The following is a 22,119-nucleotide window of genomic DNA, read 5'->3' on the forward strand; positions in this document are numbered from 1 at the left end:
GACCTAACTTGTGAGACGGTTTGTATGTTTGAAGGTGCAAAATTAACCATAAGGAACCCTGTTTTACCGTCGGTCAATAATAACTCAATAATCACGATATTCGTAAAGAAACCGTGCCTGAGTTTGATTGACAGACGTAAACAAGTCTTTTTAATTCTGTCTTTGATTATAGTTCTCATATATTATCCAGTATGAAATGGTGGCTCTGAAAAGAGCCGTTCAGCACTTTCCTCATATTGTACTATTACTTATGTACATTGTAAATGGTGTCATGATAAATTCAAATTTTAATTTGAAGTGTTATACAACTGTAGTTAAGAAGCAGCTTCAGTTCCCAAACACTCGGAAAACTATCTAAGATTAAAAAACATTAACATTAAAAAATATTGCACCATGTTTAAGTTTGCACTAGTCTCAGTTTAGCTAGTTACTGCTTCCAAAAGTAGACCTCTCATATTGCTCAAACTCATGAGAGATACCGGACAATTTTGAAATGACCGAAATTTATTGTTATATGACTGTCTATAATATTAATTAACACATTATATGGATCAAATATTACATTTTGATCTGGCAGTCATGTCCACAATCACTAAATCTGCTGGATACCATTTTGATACAGGCTGGTTATGGATTCTCCATATTTAGACAGACTGTATGCTATATATGTAAGCACCAACACATTATTATATTTTTGAAATTTACTTTTTATAACAAAAACACATTTGAGTTGACATTTTGGCATCCTTTTTGAAAATCTCCTTGCGTTTTCTTTTTCTATTTTCAAAGGGATGCCAATTGTGTGGTGGTTTTTTAAAGTAAATTTCAATAATATATAATAATATTAGTTCACCATACTTCGACAAACCTTTAACTTCTAATTAACTTACTAAAATAACTGAAGAATAATTCAATATAAAATATCGGTCTGTCCTTCGAGGGGATGAATTGTTGATAAGGGAGTGGCAAGATGACCATGGTTATTATTAAGTTGATGCCCAAAGCAAGGTGAACACTGTTCCCGTAATGGTAACCGTCTTTTGTGGCCTGGCCTCGTCCAAACGGAGGCCAGGCCGCGATGCTTGTTTTTAGTCAATTTTCAAACTAATAACTTCTCAAATTCCATTCTCCAAAATCTCTAAAAGCAGCAAGTTGAGCTGCTAATACTATCTTGGGAGTAAAATAAAAAAAAACCTTATCATATTGCACTCTACTGTAAATATGCACATCAAACTAAATGCCCATGGCAAAAAAATATGCCCCAAACTGTAAATGATTGCTTACATAATTTGTAATTCAGACATTTCCAGAATATAAATACGCAAGCCCTATAGTTATCTCGGCGAGGGCGTTGGAAGCGGTTGGACAGGGTGGACGAAGTCCAGGAGCCCTGGAGGGCCCTGATCAAAAGCGAAAATGAAGTCGGTTAGAGATAGAGCTGATAAAAGAGTTGTTAAAAGGGTCTCGCGCTGCTCCTTGTCCATGTGCCCCAGAGGCTTTTGCTACGCCCCTGATCCCGGCAAGTATGATTCAAGAGGCAAGAGCCCCAATACATGGTAAACTGAACAAAACATTACTGTAGTCTCTGGAGAATGTTGGGTGGTAATAGTACCACTGGTTATATCTGGCCTTTCAGCTCCCCCAGCCACTGACCAATCAGGTGAGGCATATCCAGCAAACAAGGACGAACACGGCCTAGTGGCTTAGAATACTTGCTTCTGGTCCAGGTTTCAATTCCCTGGGTGGTACCTTAAGGGGTATATTGGCTTGGGAAAAGTCTTAATTTGATTTGAAGATGGTGATCGAACTCTTTGTTTATAATTTTCTGGAAAATCCATAAATCCTTCATTTCAGTATATATGTACAATGCAAAATATATCTTTTCTAACACAACTCATTCACTTCAAGGCAAAGTAGTCACTAGTGTATCCAGATTCGCTAATATCAGGTTCAATCTGTCTTAGCGATTCTCGATCAGTTCTTGCATCCTTTTTGTTAATATCTCCATCCCCATCTTTATTACCATCATCATCATCATCTTTATCATCAGTGTCATTAGTATGATTCTGGTTAGACTGACCACCCTCTTCGGGTAATCCATTGTCACTTCCTGCAGTATAAGTAGCGTTTGAATGGCCACTACCATTAGAATGACCGCTACCATGGCTACCTGTAGAACCGTCAACGCTAATATTAGACACAACATCTTCTCCCTCTTCTTCAATCTCATGTGGAACTCCATCATCAGGACTGGCAAAGGTAGTTCCTGCATTGTCTTTTCGAAGAATATCCGCATCATTTATATCATCTTCAGGAGGAGTCCTTGTATGATCTTCAGACATTCCTCCATGATACTCGTCATCAACTAATCCTAATCCACCGATGCCAGAATCAGCAGAACTTGCGCGACAATCTTCTCCATCGGTGCCATCTGGTGGTTTCCCATTGCATCTGGTTGGAGATGGGTATTGACGTCCATTGCTGATTACAGCAACAGTTACATGGTTGTTGTTCGGATTGTCATCCGTATATCCTTGGTTTACTCTACCCTGCTGCTGATTTGTGGCGTTTTCAGTGTGTTTGTGTCGAGTCTTCTTTCTTCCTCTGCAAGTAAACATACAATTAGAAAGAAGGTTTGTATAACATGTATAAAGGTTATCTATCAAAAGCCGAAACGTCCACAGTGAGTACCAAGTTACTGGATTTATAGATAATTATTATAATTAGATAATTATATATTATTGTTTTGTTATTAAATATGTGAGGTCGAAGGCAACATTGATCTTACCTGACGATGAGGCAGACACAAACGATGATCGCAACGAGAATAAGAATAAACAATGCAAGAGCGACGGCACCAATTATTGCTGAAAATAGGAAGGGGAAACACATCTTAACTATAAAATAATTAAGGCTATAATTTGACAACCATGCACAAAGTGACTGACAATTAAAATCACACACTCGATTGTAGTATGATTATGATTTACATGAACATTATTGTGTAAAATGGCTCTACACATTTCTTCCGAAACCATCGGACATCATCAGGTGACTGATTCAGTTCGATTGGTTACGTGAGAGACGGCCAATTCCTTTCAGTGCCTGGTCCCACGCGTTCGACTCCTCGCAGTTTGGAAGGTGTGTGCGCGAAGCCGTCCGAGGTTGGGAGAGAATCAAAAACAGGACAGGAGGACCACGCTTTCAACTCTCACACGCGTGGGACCAGGCACTGAAAGGAATTGATCACCGTCTCTCACATGACCGATCGACCTGAATCAGCCGCCTGATAATGTCTAATGGTTTCAAAGGAAATGACGTGTTTAATAACGTAACGTAAGTTCCAGTATTTGATTTATTCTGTACTTTCATTTATTAGCTGATCTTATTGCATCTCATGCAGTGTCTTTGCGACTTAAAATTAATGTAGTAAGAAAATAATTATGATTTAGAATTCACATGAAGCGCCTGTATGAAACCGGAGCCAGAATAACCGTTTATTTCTTTGATCATTTTACCTGTAATGAAGAGACTGGATCCATTTCGTTTATTACCATCGTTACCATGGTTACCACCTCGTGGTGTCTGCTTGCCGGTTGGGATTGGAGTAGTTGTTATGTATCTCTCATCTAACAAAATACAATAAAGTCGTCAAAAACAAATCTTGTTCCACGGGTCTGCTTTCTTTCTTCTTTGTGAAAGAGGATAAATGACTCATAAAAAACTCCAAAATCTGGGGCGGTTTGGCCCGTAGAACCGGGTTTTTTCGTTGCCTAAGGATTTGTTCAGTAGAAGAAAAGAATGGTGAATTGGGATAGTCTGAACAACCAGTCGGCACAACATCCTAACCCCTGTTTCTAATAACATATCCTGCCATTGATTCAGCACACAAACACACACTCCCCTACAGCTGGTTTTGATATAACACACCCCCACCCACCCTACCAATATAACCATGATAACCACAAGACGGATGCAAGTGGGGCAGGACCACCCTTACACCTTAAAAAGGGAGAACACAAATTGACGAATAGAATTTGCAGGCGATTAAAAAAAAGCGGCAATTTTCATGATTGCCTCTGAACACAACACATTTGCGTCGGGCAACATACCTACGCACACTGGAGGTGCGTCATTATTCCAAATGACTTCATTAGGGTCGCCGCCAATCACACATTGCGTCATGTTATTTCCAATGAGCACAAATCCAGAATCACATTGAAACAAAGCTGAAGAACCAAAGTCAGGATAGGTCGCTCCATAAAATAGGGTTCCGTTATTAGGCTGGGTCAGCTCGCCACAAAAGCCTTTTGTTACTGCAGGAAACAAGAGCAGATAAACAAAAGTTATGTTAATTACAGGAATAATTAATCCTGATATGGATAATATTTATTAGCAATTTAAGAAGCTGTGCAATAATTTTCTACCTTGAATGCGCATTAATTTCCCAAATATTATGCCAAAGGTCGATTTCCCCTGTTCTGCCGATTTTGGGCGTTTACTGAATCGACAAGCGTCTCAAATCGGACGAGAAAACGTCCAAGAACACCAGCATCAACTAAATCCCCGTAAGCAATGCTTACTAACACCACCATCACCTCCCTTCCCATAAGTAATGTGCACTCTTTTCAACATTGATGGTACAAATCCATGGTCTAAACAGTTCATAGTTCCCTTTGTACTCATAAGTATGTCGTTACTTTGTTCATTGGCAGTCACAAATCAGTCGCTTATTGCTTGCAAATGATAGGGATTCTACGGTGGTCATGAAAGGTCACAACGGCTTGACAACATTTTCAGCTTAATGCTTTATGAAATCTACATCAGGCTTAATGTACATGTTCAGGGGTGTAGCAAGAATCTCGGGGCCATGTGACAAGGAGCAGTGCGGGACAATTTTAAAATCTTTCTCTTTCTCGTATTTCATTTCCGCTCTTGATCGCGGCCACTGAATCATCGGGGGCCCCTGGACTTCGTCTACCCTGCCACCCGCTTGCTACGTCCCCGTACAATCATTACAATAAAGATGTATTTTAAATACAAAAATTTTAAAAGACTGTTTCTTACTATCATACACAGCCATCTTCCAAATACCACCACACGCTTGATTTACATCTCCAGGACAAACGGTCTGTGAGCAGTCCCGCTCTGGTTCTTTACCGTGGCGATCATATTGAGTATCAGCCATACCACAAAAGCACTGACGACCATCCTCTACCGCGGCGTATTTTGGGACACCCTCGATAGTCCGACAATGTTTTATACATCTAGACACGCTCATTTCTTCCTTTTGTTCAAACGTCCCATAAGGCATTGCGCGTGGTAATTGATCTTTGAAGCATCCTTTGTAGCCTGGAACTATGGGTAAAGGAAAGAAAAAACGGTGGCATGGTTTGAATTGCCATGACATTTTATGCAAATTCATATTTTGTATTGATCAGTAATTCGTGACGACGTCGGTGTAGTTTGCAAACAAAAAGTGAAGCTTCACGGCGTCGTCGATGTGGTAGGGTATTCTAAAGGTGCTCCCAACCTCGTTATTTTATTTAACACACAAAAAAGAACCTACATTAATTCACAACTTATTGAAAAAATAATCATTAATTTGTTGATTGCTTTATTAAAGCTTTTGAGCAGCTTTGAAGTTAAAACCACCATTAAACTATTTTGCTGACATGGCGATAACCATGCATATTTAACAAGAGAATACTGTTAATATTTTAGTGTGTGTGAGAGGCAAAGCCAAATGTTTCCCTATTTGTCAATTGTATGTCCCATTTCTTATCATTTTAAAGAGGAAGCCCTATCAGATCAGTTCTTCTGGGTGAACCAAACCTGCCTGGTTATCAAATTAATCAGTGACAAGGTTACCTCTGAATTTGAAAGGTGCTAATTGATATCTTAATGTTATTGCATCAATTAGCACCTGTCAAATTCAAAGATAACCTTGTCACTGATTAATTTGATAACCAGGCAGGTTTGGTTCAGCCCAGAATAACTACTCTGGTGGGCTTCCTCTTTAAGGACACATTACTTTTTGCAATCCCAATTTTATCCCCTGGCTACGCCCTTGGATTAGGGTTTTTTATATGATTGTCATACCTGCACATATTGCAAAGGCTGCATTCCCAGGTTCACAGCTCGTATTACGAGGTGGTCCGTGATAACAATGCAACACTGCACCATGGTCTATAGAGAAATATAAACATTCATTTGAATTTTTTATGTATAGACGAGTTGACTAACTTGACTTCTAACGTCAAACTCCCGCCACATCACAATAAGGCTATTGAACAGTGTAGTGGTTGCATGGGGTTCACTCAAGCATATCGATTTACCAGTCCCTTGCCTTTGTTGATAAACATTGAGGTTAACTCATCTATAGCCTTCTGCTTATAAAGTAAATTTAACGTGACATGATTATTATTAAGGTTAGCAACTATTTTAAACTGTTGTGATGTGGTACTTCACAGCATCCTGCGAATGGTATTAAGCTTTGACAAAAAAAATTTGTATTGCCATTCAAAGCGACTGTGTAAAAGAATTCTACCCTTAAGCATGGAAATATTATAATCATGCAACGATTATGGGGATGGGTATGGTTGGAAAAGGAAGAATTATTTGTTGCAAAGTACTAGTACCTAAAATACTAGGTATTGTCTTTTGAAACCATTTAAATCTAATGTTATTTAACTACTCCCTGACATTTTGCAATGGTATTGGTTGACAGGATCAGCCCAACCGCCAACAAATTTTGGTTATTCCTAAAATCCATACACCTATGGAAGACAATCTCATGACCTTAATCTTCCACACATGGGGTGTAGATTTTAAATGGAATCATCCATTCAGGTAACTCCATTTGAAATTGGCACTCCCTGTCTAGGTCTGGAGACTTGGCAGCCCCTTTTGAAATTCATATTTCAATATCAACTCATATCCCAGCAAACACACAACGTTTTATAGAAAAGGTTTAAATGTCGGGTTATATAAAGGATTTAAAAATGTTTTAATAACATTCAAAAAGCATTTTTTTTAAACGTGATGCAAAACATTCGAAAACTGTTGACAAAATATTTTGCTTAAATGTTTGCCCAAAATATTTAACACCCGGGTTTACAAAAACGTTTTAAAAACGTATTCGTGATCTTTATATGACCTGGCATTAAAATGTTATTTTTTAGAATAAATGTTTTAAGAACAATTTTCCTGGGCTCACAATGCAATGATTACAAGTTCAAAATGAAAACCGCGTCAATCCGAAAATCGCGACGTCCTAAGAACATGAAGAATTTCTCTGGACAGAGCAGTCAGGTTAGACCGGGTCTAAAGTTAGACCTAGTCTAAGTGGAATTTAGTACCAGGAGAAAGGACATTTTCCTTTACATTTTCTTAAGTTATTTTGTATTATTTATGAACTTTGCATCTAAATCTTTAGAATTTTCTAGCTACTCTAGGAAGGAAATAAGAATAAAGGACCATTCCTGATGGAACTAAATTCCACAAAATTCTAACTTTAGACCTGGTCTAACAGCTGCTAACTATTTTGTGCATACGGGCCTAAAATGCACCATTTTCCTAAACCAGGTCCTAAAAAACAGGTGTCAAATTCCAAGACAGCTTGTGTTTCAATTCCTAAACACTAGCCATCAACTTCCTAAAGATGTTTAGCGTTTAAACATACAGAAAAGTAATGAAAATGATTTGGTGTTTAGAACAAAAAGAGGTGTTTTAGGATCTAAACGCTGGTTATACCTTTTAGGCACTCGAAGTAATCCACGGAGCGTTGTAATAGTCCGTTACCAAATCGTCCTCTACCAGCGAGCCACGCACCAGGATAACCCATACGTTGACATGCCCAAATCACATTATCTATATTCCATTGCCAATCAGATGTGCTTGATATGTTATTATTTTCATAACATATTTCATGCCACGTTTCATTAATAGATATTTCAATCCTTCCAGCATTTGGCATATGTGATGGACTTCCAGCAAGCCGTAAGGGTTGACATCCTGCAAAAGAAGGCGAAAGTTTTATCACCAAAATGAGCGCAAAGGATGTATCTACGATTAGCTTAGGTCGTTTGGGCGTAAACGCGTGCGGTTTTTTTTTAATGACGGATAAAATATCTTAGGGGTGGTACACCCACCCACCCTTATAGGCTACATAAAAAAGGTTCTGCAGGCCAGAAAGAGCCATCATATGAAAGAGGTTCTGAAGGCCCAATTGGACCAAAAAAAAAGAGAACTATTTTGGTGTGTGTTGCTATTTGTAATTTCCTACTACCATTAGCTGTCCTGTATGTCATGTATGTAGAACCCATAGAACCCTTTTTATTAAATTTTAAGAGTATTAGGCTATATGTATCATGAAAACAACATCAAAACGCCAAAAATCATTTCAACAAGTTTTACTACGAATTTATATGAGAAGGGGGTAAATTCACGAAGCGGTTACCATTGTAAATCTTGAGGCAAAGGCTAGTGTGCACTCGTCATTAATTTAAACATTACCATGCATCATTATATTTGAAGAGTAAATAAATATTATATCTCGCCATATTTGGAAGATGGGGTCAAATTCAAATCTAATTTAAAATAATAACAGATGACTATGATAAAATACATAGCAATTGATTAAGCTACAGGACAGGAAATCAGATAAATAAACAAATACATACCTCCGCCACCAAATAATCCAAGAATTAAAATCAATTCTGCAATCGCCATTTTCTCCCAACTTGTTGATTTTCTCTTTACGACTATTGATATTGCATCAGTCCGTTGATCGCATCACTTAGTTAATTAATAGCGTTAATTATCAAAGTGACATCATTTGCATAAAAAGAATTTATATTTCCTCTTTCTAAAGAGTCGCTGACGCGCACATAAAATGGCGAAATAAACAAAAATAAAATCGATTCCAGGCAGGCCATTTTTATGCGAGTATCGAATTGCAAATTTTGATGAATTTTTGTCCGTTTCAATTTTTATATTTTATTGCTAAATTTTATGAGGAAATAAAATGAGTACACGATGTTATTTTTTTAATCCCTATTCAACGCAATGGATGTGTTGTCTGTCTCCACTGCAAAACCAATGTATAAATAAATTATGAAAACCTTTGCATTTTTGTCAGATGGAGGATTGATACCTTCCCATAATGTACTGCGATTTGACATGCATGAGAAAGTTTGAATTTTTTATAATAAATTATAACATAAAATCAAACCAATTGGATTGCCAAGAAAATATGGTCATACAAAAAAATTACTATCAGGGCTAATAAGTAATATTTCAATCTTTAACGGTTGAATATGTGACCATCCACCACAACTGAGCCCGGATGTCTCCAGTGCCACTATTGAGATATGCTCCATTGAACTTAACAATAAACAAAAGGAAACAAAGGATTTATTGACTGTTTTATTGATTTTTCACTACTTAGGCCTAAATGTCAAGTACTATAGACATGATATACATCATTTTAAAGCTAATTTCAAGCAGAATATTTTGGTTGAATATCTCAAAAATGATGATTGGCGACTTCAGGGATCAGTTGTGCTGGATGGTCACATAATTATGAATCGATCTAATAGATTAAGGGTTCAGATAGCGACGTTTTCACGTATTTTTGTGGGACCTGAGAGCACATAAGACATATCGATTTGCATTTTAAATGCGAGGAATGGGCTATTCCAGAAAATAGATGTACACCCCCTATCTAGAGGAGTTCGGATTTCCGGACTTATTGTCCAATCGTGACTGTTGCATGTTGGAAATCCAGACTTTTAAAGTGTCCAAAGGTAAAAACATCCGGCAGAAAAATAGTTCAAAATCAGAAATCCTCAATTTGAGAGCTATACTCATCCGTTTCAGTCAAAACCCCTAATGCAAAGAACCCGAAAAAGCACGTGAATTCAAGCTAAAAAGTTCCAAACGGGCTGAAATATATAACAATTTAAACTCTCAAAAACAAAACAAACAAAAAACCTGCATTCAGGCACGAACCTGACAGTGCTGTATCTCTAAATGATAGACCAAGTCAATTTGAAAAATTTTCCATACAAAAAAAACCTTAAGGGTGGAAAGTCGCATTGCATGATGGACGTGATTTCAATCGTCGTTTTTGGTATACACTCTGATATACACTTGAAGTCGTGCAGAAGTAATTTGTTGAAAAGAAACACACGGTGCGACATTCAGTTCATAACGTCATTTACACAATAGAGGCTTTTAATATTTATTTCATTAGCAAAGTGCTTTTGTTTGCAGTAGGGCACATGTGTTTTTAATAAAACATGCATCATAATACAGTGCACTTTTTACGGCTAAAAATTGTTTTCATTTATTTGACCAAATTTCAACCAAAAGTGCAAGTAGGCTTATATGAAATCCCGGGATGAAATCACTTCCATGTTGGAGGTGTGATGTAATCTAGATTTAGGTTTAGATTGATTCTGTCCCCTTAGGTATCAATAACGAGCTGCAAGATGTGGTTGTATTTAGTGTGTGGGGTGTGAGGGGTGCAGGGGTGTGAGTGAAGCCAGGATTGTTTCCGAGGTGGGGAAAGGGGGGCACAATTTTCTAAACATTTTCAGCCAAAATTAATCCATTTTGGCCGTAATATGGCCGGAGTGCCGGGAAATATTTTTTGTTAACATCTTGAATGTGTTATAGGACCATAAAAGGAAGCTAAAAAAGTTGGTTTGGTAGAGTCCTGGGGGGATGCACATTAAAACCTGGTAGTGGTAGATACCCGCTATACCCTGATAGCTATTTATAATTTGAAGATGCAAATGTTCATCATAGTTACATTTTTTGCGAGGTCACCTTGCAATCACAAAAACGTTTTTCACATTATTTGTAAAAGATTAGAAAAGGTACGTGTCTAACTATTTACCAAGACAAGACAGGAGAACAGAGGATTGCTTACAAGTATTATCTTACTATCTACTGATATGAGTATTATTAAAGAAGAAATAAATCAAACAATTATTATCATTATTTTTTGTTGCTTTTTATTAGCAAAAAATATCGCAGTTCTGTCGCAATATTACTCAATCATTGTGATATTACACCTTTCATCTGAATCCCGGCTAATAAAATTAATCCAATTTCCATAAGTTTTTTGATAGATAAATAATACACTGTAAAAAGCAACGGATAACACTTAATAAACACTAAAACGCATTTATATTTATATCCTACACGTAATGAGGCGTTGCATACGATTAACACTATAACACGTTTATAGAAGGATTTATTGATGGATTAGTAACACTTTAACATGTTTATATCGGTAATATAAACGTATTGAGTGTTTATATTTTTATTATATACAAAAACCTCTATAAACGTGTTATGGTGTTAATCGTATGCAACGCCTCCTATACCTATATCTCCTATACGTGTTTTAGTGTTTATTACGTGTTATCAGTTGTTTTTTACAGGCCAAGAATGATGTAATATTATTTAGAGAGAGAATCTAAATATGATTTGATATTGTTTGCTATAATGGTGGTTCACTGGGTGACAATGCAACAGGGTCATTGAGTGGGAGTTGAGAGGCAATGTCACTACTTGCTTTTTGGGGGGAGGGGGTCACGCATGTTTACAGTGTATTTCTCACCTTAATTCATACCCTGGCAACAAAAACTCTCCCCATTTTTGAATTTTTGACATTGAACTTCCCACCAAACACAAAACATTTTACAGAAAACGTTTAAATGATGGGTTATTGTGTAAAGGGTATAAAACGTTTCAATAACATTCAGAAAGCTTTTCAAAACAGTAACATATTTGTTATTAAGTGCTGACAAAATATTTTGCACAAGTTATTGCTATACAACATTTTCAAAATATGTTTTAAAAATGTTTTCATGACCTATAAATATTTAACCCTTTCATGACTTTTATATTTAACCCTTTCATGACTTTTATAGTATACCCTGACATTAAAATGCTATTAAAACATTTCAACCAAAACCTTAACTTATATAACATGTTTTTATAACATTAAAAAAAAAAAATTTTGTGTCAACATTGGGGGATGATTGTATGGACCATCCCTGGCAAAATATTGGGGGGATTTACCCCCTCCCCCCCCCCCCACCGGGTCTACTCCTATGATCCACAGCAAGTTCAACCAAATTAATGAGTCCAGGTACATAATGTATTACAAAATGTATGTAGTATAAAACAGAATCAATAGCTTTTCAAATGTATACAAAGTTTACAGTTACAACAATGCAAAGCAAAAACAATGCAGAATCGAATTGGATTGCAATTGAATTAAATTAAAACAATTGTTAAGAGAAAACAATTTTTCAAGCTTGAGAACCTTTCCACAATCCACTGAATACTGGTCAATACGTCTTTCATACATGACAACATGTGTACTATTGCCAACTGAATGATGAATCAAGATTACATATTTTCAGGGCCAAACCAGACATATGGTGGCTTCCCCTTCCAAAATATTTTCAGTAGTCTTCCTTCAACACATTTTATTCCCAAAAAGCATGAATTTTGTTTCTCCAATTAAATGTTTAGTTACAACCTTTCCTGTCATTTGAAGCCGGCTATTCCAGTTGAAATCCATACACCCCCTATGGAAGACATGTCCTTAATCTCCCACACAGGGAGTGTAGATTTCAAATGAGGTTACCAGAATGGGGGACTCAATTTGTTATCCACACTCCATGCGGGACTCCCTGTATTGTCATGTCTTTTATGGGGATGTATATATGGATTTCAACAGGAATAGCCCGTTGACAAAACTTAGTTTGTTTTACTATATAGCTGGTCCGTGGAGGCCAAAGGCGGCAAATTTGAGATTGAGATAAAGGCAAAAATAAGGAGTAAAAAAACATAAAACAAATAAGAAATAAAATAGACATCATAACTTTAGAACCAAGTGTTGGTGTTTTCAGTATGAGAGCCTAATGTTTGTATTATAATAGTAATAATTACAGTAACTCAACTTTCAAAAATGCATTCTTTGGCCTTTTGGACCATTAACTACAGCATATTGAAAACGACATCAACCGGTTCATATTCATGAGCACTGCTATGAGATGATACCTGAGGGTGAGTTACAATATGGTGAGTCAATATCCCCATTGATGAGTTATAGCCAGAAGCTGGGTATCCCTGGTGAAGAGGAGCAGGAGGTATCAACATCCGATTCTCCTGATGAGGAAATCTCTCCACAGGCGAACCTCCTCCAACAATCACCGGTGGATCCTTTGGTGCATTGCTCAATTGGAGCTGTGGGGGTTTGATACCAGGGTTCGGTTTCCTTTTTCTTTGTCTTTGTACCCGAGAATAACCATCGGTGTCTCTTGATGAGTGCCTTCTTTCATGTTTTGTTAATGAATCTTTGTGTTTGAACAATTTGCTGCATTGGGAACACTTAAACGGTTTCTCCGTGGTGTGGACCCTTTCATGAGATCGTATGTTCTCTCTACGCTTGGATGTATAGTCACATTTACTACACTTGAAGGGTCTCTCTGAACGATGAATACTCATATGCTGCTTAAGATATGATTTTGCTTTACAGGTGTAACCACAGATTTCACACACATATGGATGAGCTCCAGTGTGGTCCATTTCATGTTGCTGTAGTTGCACCCCCTGATAGAATCCTTTATTACAAAATTTACATCGAAAAGGCTTCTCTTTGGTATGCTGTCTCTCATGAATAACCAAATTCTGTTTTTGTGTGCAGCAAAATCCACAAAATTTACACATATAAGGTTTGTCACCAGTATGTACACGTAAATGCGTTTCCAGAACATAGCGTTTTTTGAAAACTTTACTGCAAAATTCACATTTGTGTCGTTTCTCAGCACCTGTGTGTGTTTCTTCATGCCCAGCCAATGTATGTTTATCTTTAAAAGTTGCAGTACATGGTGGGAAATTACACTTAAATGGTCTGTGTTCAGAATGTTTTCTTCCGTGAATTTTCAAATTATAGCGACGGTCAAAAGCAGCTTCACAAAGATTACATTTAAATGGCTTCTCTACGGCATTACTTCCAGTATGCGTAGTTATATGACGTAACAATGAGTTGACATATGTAAACTGTTTATTGCAGAATTTGCATTTCAAGCACTGTTTGGGATTGTCAGATTCTTCCACCAAATCAATCACTTTTGGATCTAAATCTGCGGTGATGGATTTAAAATCATACTTAAGTCCTTCATATTTGATGACCATTGTCTGTTTAGCATCATCCTCATCATTATCATCATCACTCTGAGATGAATTGGACTCAACTTTATACTCATCAGTCTCATCACCAGATACATTTTGTTCTTTACCATCATCATCTTCAGATACAATTTCTTCTTTCACAACAATTTTCTCACACGTTTTTCGTTTTTGTTTCTTCTGCTCTTTGTTTACTGCAATACCCAAGCATATGCCACATAGGTCTGGTTTGTAGGTTGCAATGTTGGCAAATAATTTGCTTAGCTCATGTTGTACGTCCCGCACTTGTTTGTAACCACACGTTTGACAGAAGTTCAGCTGCATCGTTTTGCTCTTTAAAGCTTTGATATACTTAATATGCAACTTCAACTTGAGCATTATTTTTCAATTATTCAATGGATGTACATTTTATTTTCTTGCCATTCAATACCGGTACCTCAGGAATCCTGTATCAAAAACAAAACAAATTAAAACTACATATTAAATCAAAGCAAACAAACTGCTGCTAACAGAGCAATTTAACCCTCTGGACACTACTGGTCATCTAACAGCATTTCTGATTTGTTGATAACTTGAAATGCTCATTTCAAGTGCCAATTTAATAGGAATAGGCTTTAAACTATTTAAGGTCAAACTTGCATTTGAAGATGATCTTATTAACCCTAACACTGACCCATGCTTTTTGATATTGGAAGTCAAAGAAGATCCGAATTTTTCAAGAAGAAGAAGAATTTTTGACTGGGCACCCCCGGGATTCGAACCTTTGACCCCCCGCATGCCAACCACACGATCGCCGACCGCTAGCTGCCCGGGTTATTGCTGCCCGGCCAGCAATTCTGTGAGCATATCACACTTAGGGTGATTGCGTCATCGCAGACCCTGGGATGCATGCATGCGCAGAATTTTTCATTGTGGTATTTTGTGGTTTTTACTGGGGTTAGGGTTAGAAGACACTCTAATCTGGAAAAATACATCTTACCTAACCCTAACACTGACCCATGCTTTTTGATATCAGAAGTCAAAGAAGATCCAAATTTTTCAAGAAGAAGAATTTTTGACTGGGCACCCTCGGGATTCGAACCTTTGACCCCCCGCATGCCAACCACACAATCGCGGACCGGTAGCTGCCCGACCAGCAATTCCGTGAGCATATATCACACTTAGGGTGATTGCGTCATCGCAGACCCTGGGATGCATGCATGCGCAGAATTTTTCATCGTGGTTTTTACTGGTGTTAGGGTTAATACCCTCCTTGATTGGTTCAAAATTGTACACAATACCGTAGAATTCCGTCTAGAAGCATATGCCTCTAAACGAGGTTTTTTTTTAACGAAAGATATGAAAGGCCAATACCCTTCTCAAAAACATTACAATAGATTGGTCTTGCAAATATACATGTTTGTACAGCCGCCTTTATCAGTAATATAGTTGTTCAAACTCCAAATAACGTTTTTGTTGAGAGTGTCTGCCTCTTGTCTCTTGTGTCAAAAAAACCTCGTTTAGAGGCATATATATGCTTGTAGACGGAATTTTACGGTATTCATTTTGGCCAATCGGCAGGTAGTTCTCATGGGGTTTCAATGGTAACAGTGTGACACATACTGACTTTGATCAAGATTTTCACAAGTTCAAGTAAATAACATACATGTACGGTACACATTGAACTTTGAACACTGAGACAAAGTAGGGTAGGGTGTGCTGCCGCTGCGCTGAAATCACAAAGTGTCTATAAAAACAATGCGGGATTATTAGACACAAATTTTTGACCACTTTTTGGGGAGTTTACCTCAAATGTAGACCGATAAAATAAACTGAATTTTAGAAACTAAGCCCAAAACAGCATTAGGTTAATTTTACACATCGGTGGTTTGACCAGTATTAGTTTTTAAACAAAGGAATATACTACATGTATCTAAATGTTTTGCTCAATTTTAGATGTTCTACAAGAGAATGAAATCTCACAACAGCAAGATCTCACTGCAAAATGATCATGCCCCAGTGGCCATGCCGATGAATGATTCCAGACCAAGATTAAAGCCATATACGATCTGGGCGTGGTCAATGTTTTTCAAACCTGATTTTATTGGCATACATAAATTTGTATTGTTGAAACAGACCAAATTTGGTTCAGCCAAATTCGCTGTGATTTAAGCCAGAGCAAGTGATAGAACACCACAGTTTTAACCCAGCTAAGATCTTGCTTTTGAGACTTGCTTTTGTTGGTGTTTGTGGACTGGAATTACGCTGATTCTACTCATACTTGGGTGAAAGTGGGAAATTCACTTTCTGAACCATGTGACTTTTGGGTACCCCAAGGATCAATCCTGGGGCCTCTTCAACAATCTACCTTAGGTTATAAAGAATTGCAAAATTAACCTTTATGCCGATGACACTGCCATTTTCTTTGCTAAGTAGAAACATTGATGATATAAATATTATAGTGTTCTCAATTCTGATTCACCAACATAGGTTAACATTGAATGTTACTAAAATCAAAACAATGCAGTTTGGATCTGCACACAAACTTGCATCCTCTGGTCCTCTTACTTAATATCAATGACCAGCCCCTTGCATGTATTCCACGTGCATTTTAAGTATCTTGGCATTATTTTTGACCAGCGGTTAAGGGATCTAAAATGAGCGTTTAATGTGTTTCGACAGTATTTTTTGTGGGACATGAGAGCACCTCGGACCTATCGAATTGCATTCTGAATACGAAGCATGTCTTTCTGATATCAAATAATTTACATTTTTTGAAAATCACAATATAATACAGATTTTATGACAAATTATAAAAATTTGATATTTTTCAAATTTTTGATATATAACAGTCCTCGAAGTAAATTATATAAATCTAATGATATATTCTTAAAGTGTATGTAGCAGGGAGGAAAAGCCGACGGTCAATTGAAAATTTTCACCTTTCATATTGAAGATATGGATTTTTTCCCAAAAAGACCTAATTTTTTTTGGTGTTTTGGGAAAAAAAATCCATATCTTCAATACGAAAGGTCAAAATTTTCAATTGATCGTCGGCTTTTCATCCCACCTACATACACTTTAAGTATAAATCATCAGATTTATAAAGTTTACTTCAGGTACTGTTAAATATCAAAAATATCAATTTTTAATGATTTGCCATAAAATGTGTATTAAATTGCGAATTTCAAAAATCAAAATTATTTGATATCAGAATGACATTCTTCGTATTCAGAATGCAATTGATATGTCTGATGTGCTCTGATGTCCCAAAATAAATACTGTCCAAACGCTCATACCCCAGCCCTTAAGTTGTTCAATTTGAACAACATTTTAGATACAATCACCTGTCGTCATCGGCTGTGTTTATACTTATGAATTGCCAATTTCTTTTTATTGATAGTATCATGCTTCATCGATTTCTACTAAATTTCTAGTCTGAGGTTGCTCAAACTGCTAACTCATCATACATTCATGTAGGGCAGTGGCGGATTTAAGCTGTCAGCAAGTCAGACCCCCCTGTTATTTTGGCCAAAAGGCCCCCCTGCTTGTTTGCTTTTTTTTTTTTTGTTGCTTTTAATTGTTTTCTCCAAAGTTCAAATGTGCGATAGTAGAATAGTACTGAAAAGGTTATATGCCTGTGCATGCAAGAGGACATTCTATTTATGCCCGCATTTCTCAATAACTATTCATGGGTACATGAGTTCCAAAGGTCAACTATTATAGGCCCACTTGACCCTTTGTTTTAACATATGCGGCCCTCTGCCCCAGGGCATAAAATGTTTTTAAAAAGGATTCTTGAAAAGTTTCATTAAATTTTGCCCATTTTGGCCACAGCAAGAGGTCAACGGTCAAGAGCCCCAGGGGCCAAATTTAATATTTGGGAATACAATTTCTATAGAATCAGGACTACGAATTGGTACCTAGAGCATTACACATTCTCAAAATACAAGTTTTGGTGAGTGCAGTTGAAAGTTTTAATCTTTTTACTTCTTGTTTACTACCTGCACGTATGAACTTACACAACTGTAAAATACAGTCAAGGGCCCCCAATGTTAGATACAAGCATCAAGCATATCATCAAAGCTGGCTCTAAAACTACAAAGGACCCTAGTACAAGGAACTTACATGATGTCCTCATTCACAACAGGCCTCCAGAAAATTTTCTGCTGTCTGGGAACTTAATGACAAGTGCTGGAAATTTTCTGTGAAATAACTGAAATATAGGCCTATGTGCGCGTAGCGAACATCACGAGCCTTGAAACCCTAACGGCGGGGTCCAGGGCCCGCTTAAGGGCCCTGGAAGCTCTCAGGGTTTTAGATGCTCTCTCGTGCAATCTGAGCCTTATTTTGGAACAGTTTTCTATAAAAATTTACATCCTTTTTCACAAAAAAACACAACTTAAAATTTCAAAGTATTACTGTTAAAACTCACAAATTTCCAACAATGTTTGTCATTTTTTTTGTCGTAAGTCATAGTACATATATATATAGTATATGATTGATACCGGGCACATAATCACATCTAGGGCTCAACCGATTATTGGATGTCGGATGTCGGTAAAAAATTCAAAAACAATTTTTTATTTATTTTTTAACATTTTTTAGAAGTATTCTGCAACTTTGAAGAACCACTGGACCTATTCTGAAAGGCTAGGATTATTCACAGATAATTTGAAGAAAAAAATGGTAAAAAATTATGAATAAAATTCTCCAAGGTCGCCGAAAAAAAAAATTAAAATTTTATTTTTTGCAATTTTTTTTCTGTGACCTCTGTGACCTTTCTGGGAACGCTGTTCCCGCGGTTTGTGGAGGCCTGATTCACAAACTGATACTATGTGGAGCGTAATGCACTTAAGCCTAAAGGTCTTTCTCCTTAGATATGAAATTTGCCAATTTTGGCCCAGATATCCAAGATCAAGAGTTCCCGGAGGCCCAAATGTCAAGGGCCAGTCGTTTCTCAATAACTATTCATGGGTACATGAGTTCCAAAGGTCAAATATTATAGGCCCACTTGGCCCTTTGTTTTAACATTTGCGGCCCTCTGCCCCTGGGCCTAAAATGTTTTTAAAAAGGAATTTAAAACAAATATAACAGTTCATGGTTCTGAGTTGGTGCACCCAGCACTTGTGCAGTGTACCTTTAGGCCAATGAAAGTCAATTCCTTCCGTTACACAATTTTTCATGACTGTGTAGGTAACCATTTCATTTTTCATTATTCATTATTTCATACCATTTCATTATTGCATCTATTACAGGTGTAAACCAATAACTACCCTTGTGATAAATCACAGTTTGTAGTTTACAGATGTAGTTTACAAGTTACAACCATGAAGGTGATTGTACAACTATTATCAAAAGTTTCACAATATTTTTTACGGGATGAGATCAGAGCAGATCAAAAAGTGCGGGACAGAGAAGTGAGTAGGTATTCATTATTAATTCATTATTATTTATTAACCATATACCATGCTCCTACTGCAAAGATAATCCCTGAAAATCAACAGAAAGAGATTTATAACCACAATTATTTATTGGTATGTTAATAAAGTTTGTTAGAAATCAACATTTTATTCAAAATAATGAAATATTTGGCCAGCAATTGGTTTTGAGCGGAGTAGGGTAACGGGAAACTAGGAATCGACTTTCATTAGCCTTACATGTAGGCCTACATGGGTACATGAGCCTCATGTCAAATATTATAATGAAGGAAGGTTAACTAGGTATAGGCCTACACAACAACTGACATCAGGGGCTGATGTGCAATAATTATTGGAGGGGGGGGGTAAATTTGCAAACAACTCAACTCAAAATTGCTCTCCCCCCCTCTCGCCCACCAAAATTGTTTGCCCCCGGCTGCAAAAAAATCTTTGTCCCTCCTTTGCACATTTTTGTAAACCTTAAATGGTCTATAAATGTTGTTAAAAGGTGCCCCATGAACGTGTGCCAACAAGGCATTAGCCAGAGGGGTGTCCAGGTGTCCTTGGCTTGTCAAAAATTGCTTCCCCCCGGCTCGCCAAACATTTCTTGCCCCCCCCATTTTACCCTCCCACCAGGTCCAGGGCTCATATTATAATAATTGCACTGCCCATCATGATTGTACCAGTGGTGTAGTGGGGGCATATTATCCGCCCCCCAATCGATTGACAAATTTACTAGAAAATCCCATAAAATAGCCGAAAAACTTGAGCCCCCCACGCCACGGGATGACACTAGTCCTGCAATTAAGCACGACTTCAGTCTTTAGTTTAGGCCCTTCACAATTGATTCTGAGTTTACTGTTCAAGATTTTAAAAATAGGACGAGGTGACTTTTAATTATTAATCATCTCTATTATTTTCTTTATTTAGTACCGTACGGTATTAGTTATCACAGCCAATTTTCAACGCGCTTTGACTGGAGTCGGCATTTAATTATTTTATTATACTAGGGCTAACTATCATCCATCATTCCATGTACTATAAATTATTACCTGTTTCGAACATCGTCAATCCCATGTGACAGTACAGCATGCAGCTTCCACGAGGGGGTCTACGGGGATATTTAGTAGTGAATCGTATGAACAGAGAATTGAGCCTGGGATCAAAACAACGAATTGCCAAAAATAATAACAATACCAGAAGAAGTGTTTCTAACATTAAATTGATGACAATAAATTTCACCCAGCTTAATTTCTTAAACATTCACCAAGTTGCGTTTTTTAACAAATTGATGTATATTAATACCTGCTTCCTTAAAACCTGTAGAGGATTTATACTAGTGTAAGTAAGTATTTAATATAAAAATTATAAAATAAATATAGGAACATGACAGCATAATTGATGCTACGGGCTGTCTATACAAGGCCAAAGTTCATCGACCGAGATTGAAGAATTTTGCAGTGACTGCGATTGTTTGGGTAAACTTTTTGCTCTTTCTGTATGCCATAAGCATGATAAATACTTTTGTATTCTGGTGAGGAGGCCAATAATATGTTTTTGTTGACATAATTTTAACTGAGAACTGAAATACCTAATTTTGTAGGTAGAAAATAAAATTATAATACTAGGTAATAGTAGTAGCTCGTTCACGTAGCGTTTTCGTTGTCCCACTGGCCTAGGGTAGGACTACCAATTATCGGACACTTAAGCAATTTGCTCAATATTCAAAAAACTGAAGAATATTTTCCCAACTATAGAACATCCACGTAATGACCAAAGACAGCCCTAAATGTAACATAAAATTTGAATTGATGAGACAAGCCATTATAGATATATGGATTGAAAACCACATTGAGGCATCTTGCCAGTTATCGGACGCCTATGCCAGTTATCGGTCTCAACAGAAGGGATTTAGGGACACCCGCAAAACTAACGGCACACATCTATTTTTTCAACTCAACCAAATGCAGTTAAGTTTGTGTCTATTCCTTCATGATTGTGGGTTATATTTGGACATTGTCTGATACTTCACGGTGGTATTTTCCCCACCGCAAACCACATTTAGGTAGGCCTACAATGTAGGCCTATACATTGTAGGCGCATCAACTATTTTAATCATAACAATATAATATAACTTAAACTTAACATCAAACCCTATTTGCGTTCTGAACTAAGCTAAAATAAGCTAAAATACACCTAACATAGTGCAACATGTTAATTGACATACAGCGCCGGCTGGCTGGCAACTGTTTATATATGAAGGCCAGAGGGTGTCCGGTAATTGGGCATGCGCAGATTTTACAAGCCAATTATCGGACACTTCATTCAGCCGGAAAGCGTTGTTAGCAACCGGTCATGTCAAATGTTGCTGCAGAAACTACACAGTTTTACAAACATAATAATAAAAATATATCAGTTTTAGTAAATTATGAAAAGCTCAAGACCCACACAAATTGGTCATGCCGAATTACGCTACCTCATAAGTAACATGTTTTTAATA

At 37.1% G+C, this 22,119-nt stretch overlaps 2 protein-coding genes across 2 annotated transcripts; both read right to left on the reverse strand.

Annotated features, from left to right (window-relative positions):
- Positions 1-1,898: 1,898 nt before the first annotated feature.
- On the reverse strand, positions 1,899-9,066 carry LOC140165567 (uncharacterized). The gene is made up of 8 exons (XM_072188854.1): positions 8,685-9,066; positions 7,756-8,016; positions 6,103-6,189; positions 5,068-5,358; positions 4,113-4,316; positions 3,519-3,629; positions 2,789-2,867; positions 1,899-2,604 (listed from the first exon to the last, which is right to left on the reverse strand). The coding sequence occupies exons 1-8, from the start codon at positions 8,731-8,733 to the stop codon at positions 1,899-1,901; spliced, it is 1,788 nt and encodes a 595-aa protein (XP_072044955.1). The 5' UTR covers positions 8,734-9,066.
- Positions 9,067-10,480: 1,414 nt separating this feature from the next.
- LOC140165674 (uncharacterized) lies at positions 10,481-14,664 on the reverse strand. The gene has a single exon (XM_072188978.1). The coding sequence runs from the start codon at positions 14,596-14,598 to the stop codon at positions 13,027-13,029; it is 1,572 nt and encodes a 523-aa protein (XP_072045079.1). The 5' UTR covers positions 14,599-14,664; the 3' UTR covers positions 10,481-13,026.
- Between the last annotated feature and the right edge of the window lie 7,455 nt (positions 14,665-22,119).

This window comes from Amphiura filiformis, chromosome 12, assembly GCF_039555335.1.
Source record: "Amphiura filiformis chromosome 12, Afil_fr2py, whole genome shotgun sequence".
Lineage (NCBI taxonomy): Eukaryota > Metazoa > Echinodermata > Ophiuroidea > Amphilepidida > Amphiuridae > Amphiura > Amphiura filiformis.

Bases quoted from the DNA above. Each gene is read 5' to 3' on its own strand.
- LOC140165567 (XM_072188854.1), bottom strand. From the start codon at position 8,733: ATGGCGATTGCAGAATTGATTTTAATTCTTGGATTATTTGGTGGCGGA. The intron at 6,190-7,755 runs GTATAACCAGCG...ATTTCTCTATAG, and splicing joins TTACTTCGAGTGCCTAAAAG to ACCATGGTGCAGTGTTGCAT. The intron at 3,630-4,112 runs GTATGTTGCCCG...GTATTTTGTTAG, and splicing joins CGCACCTCCAGTGTGCGTAG to ATGAGAGATACATAACAACT.
- LOC140165674 (XM_072188978.1), bottom strand. From the start codon at position 14,598: ATGCTCAAGTTGAAGTTGCATATTAAGTATATCAAAGCTTTAAAGAGC.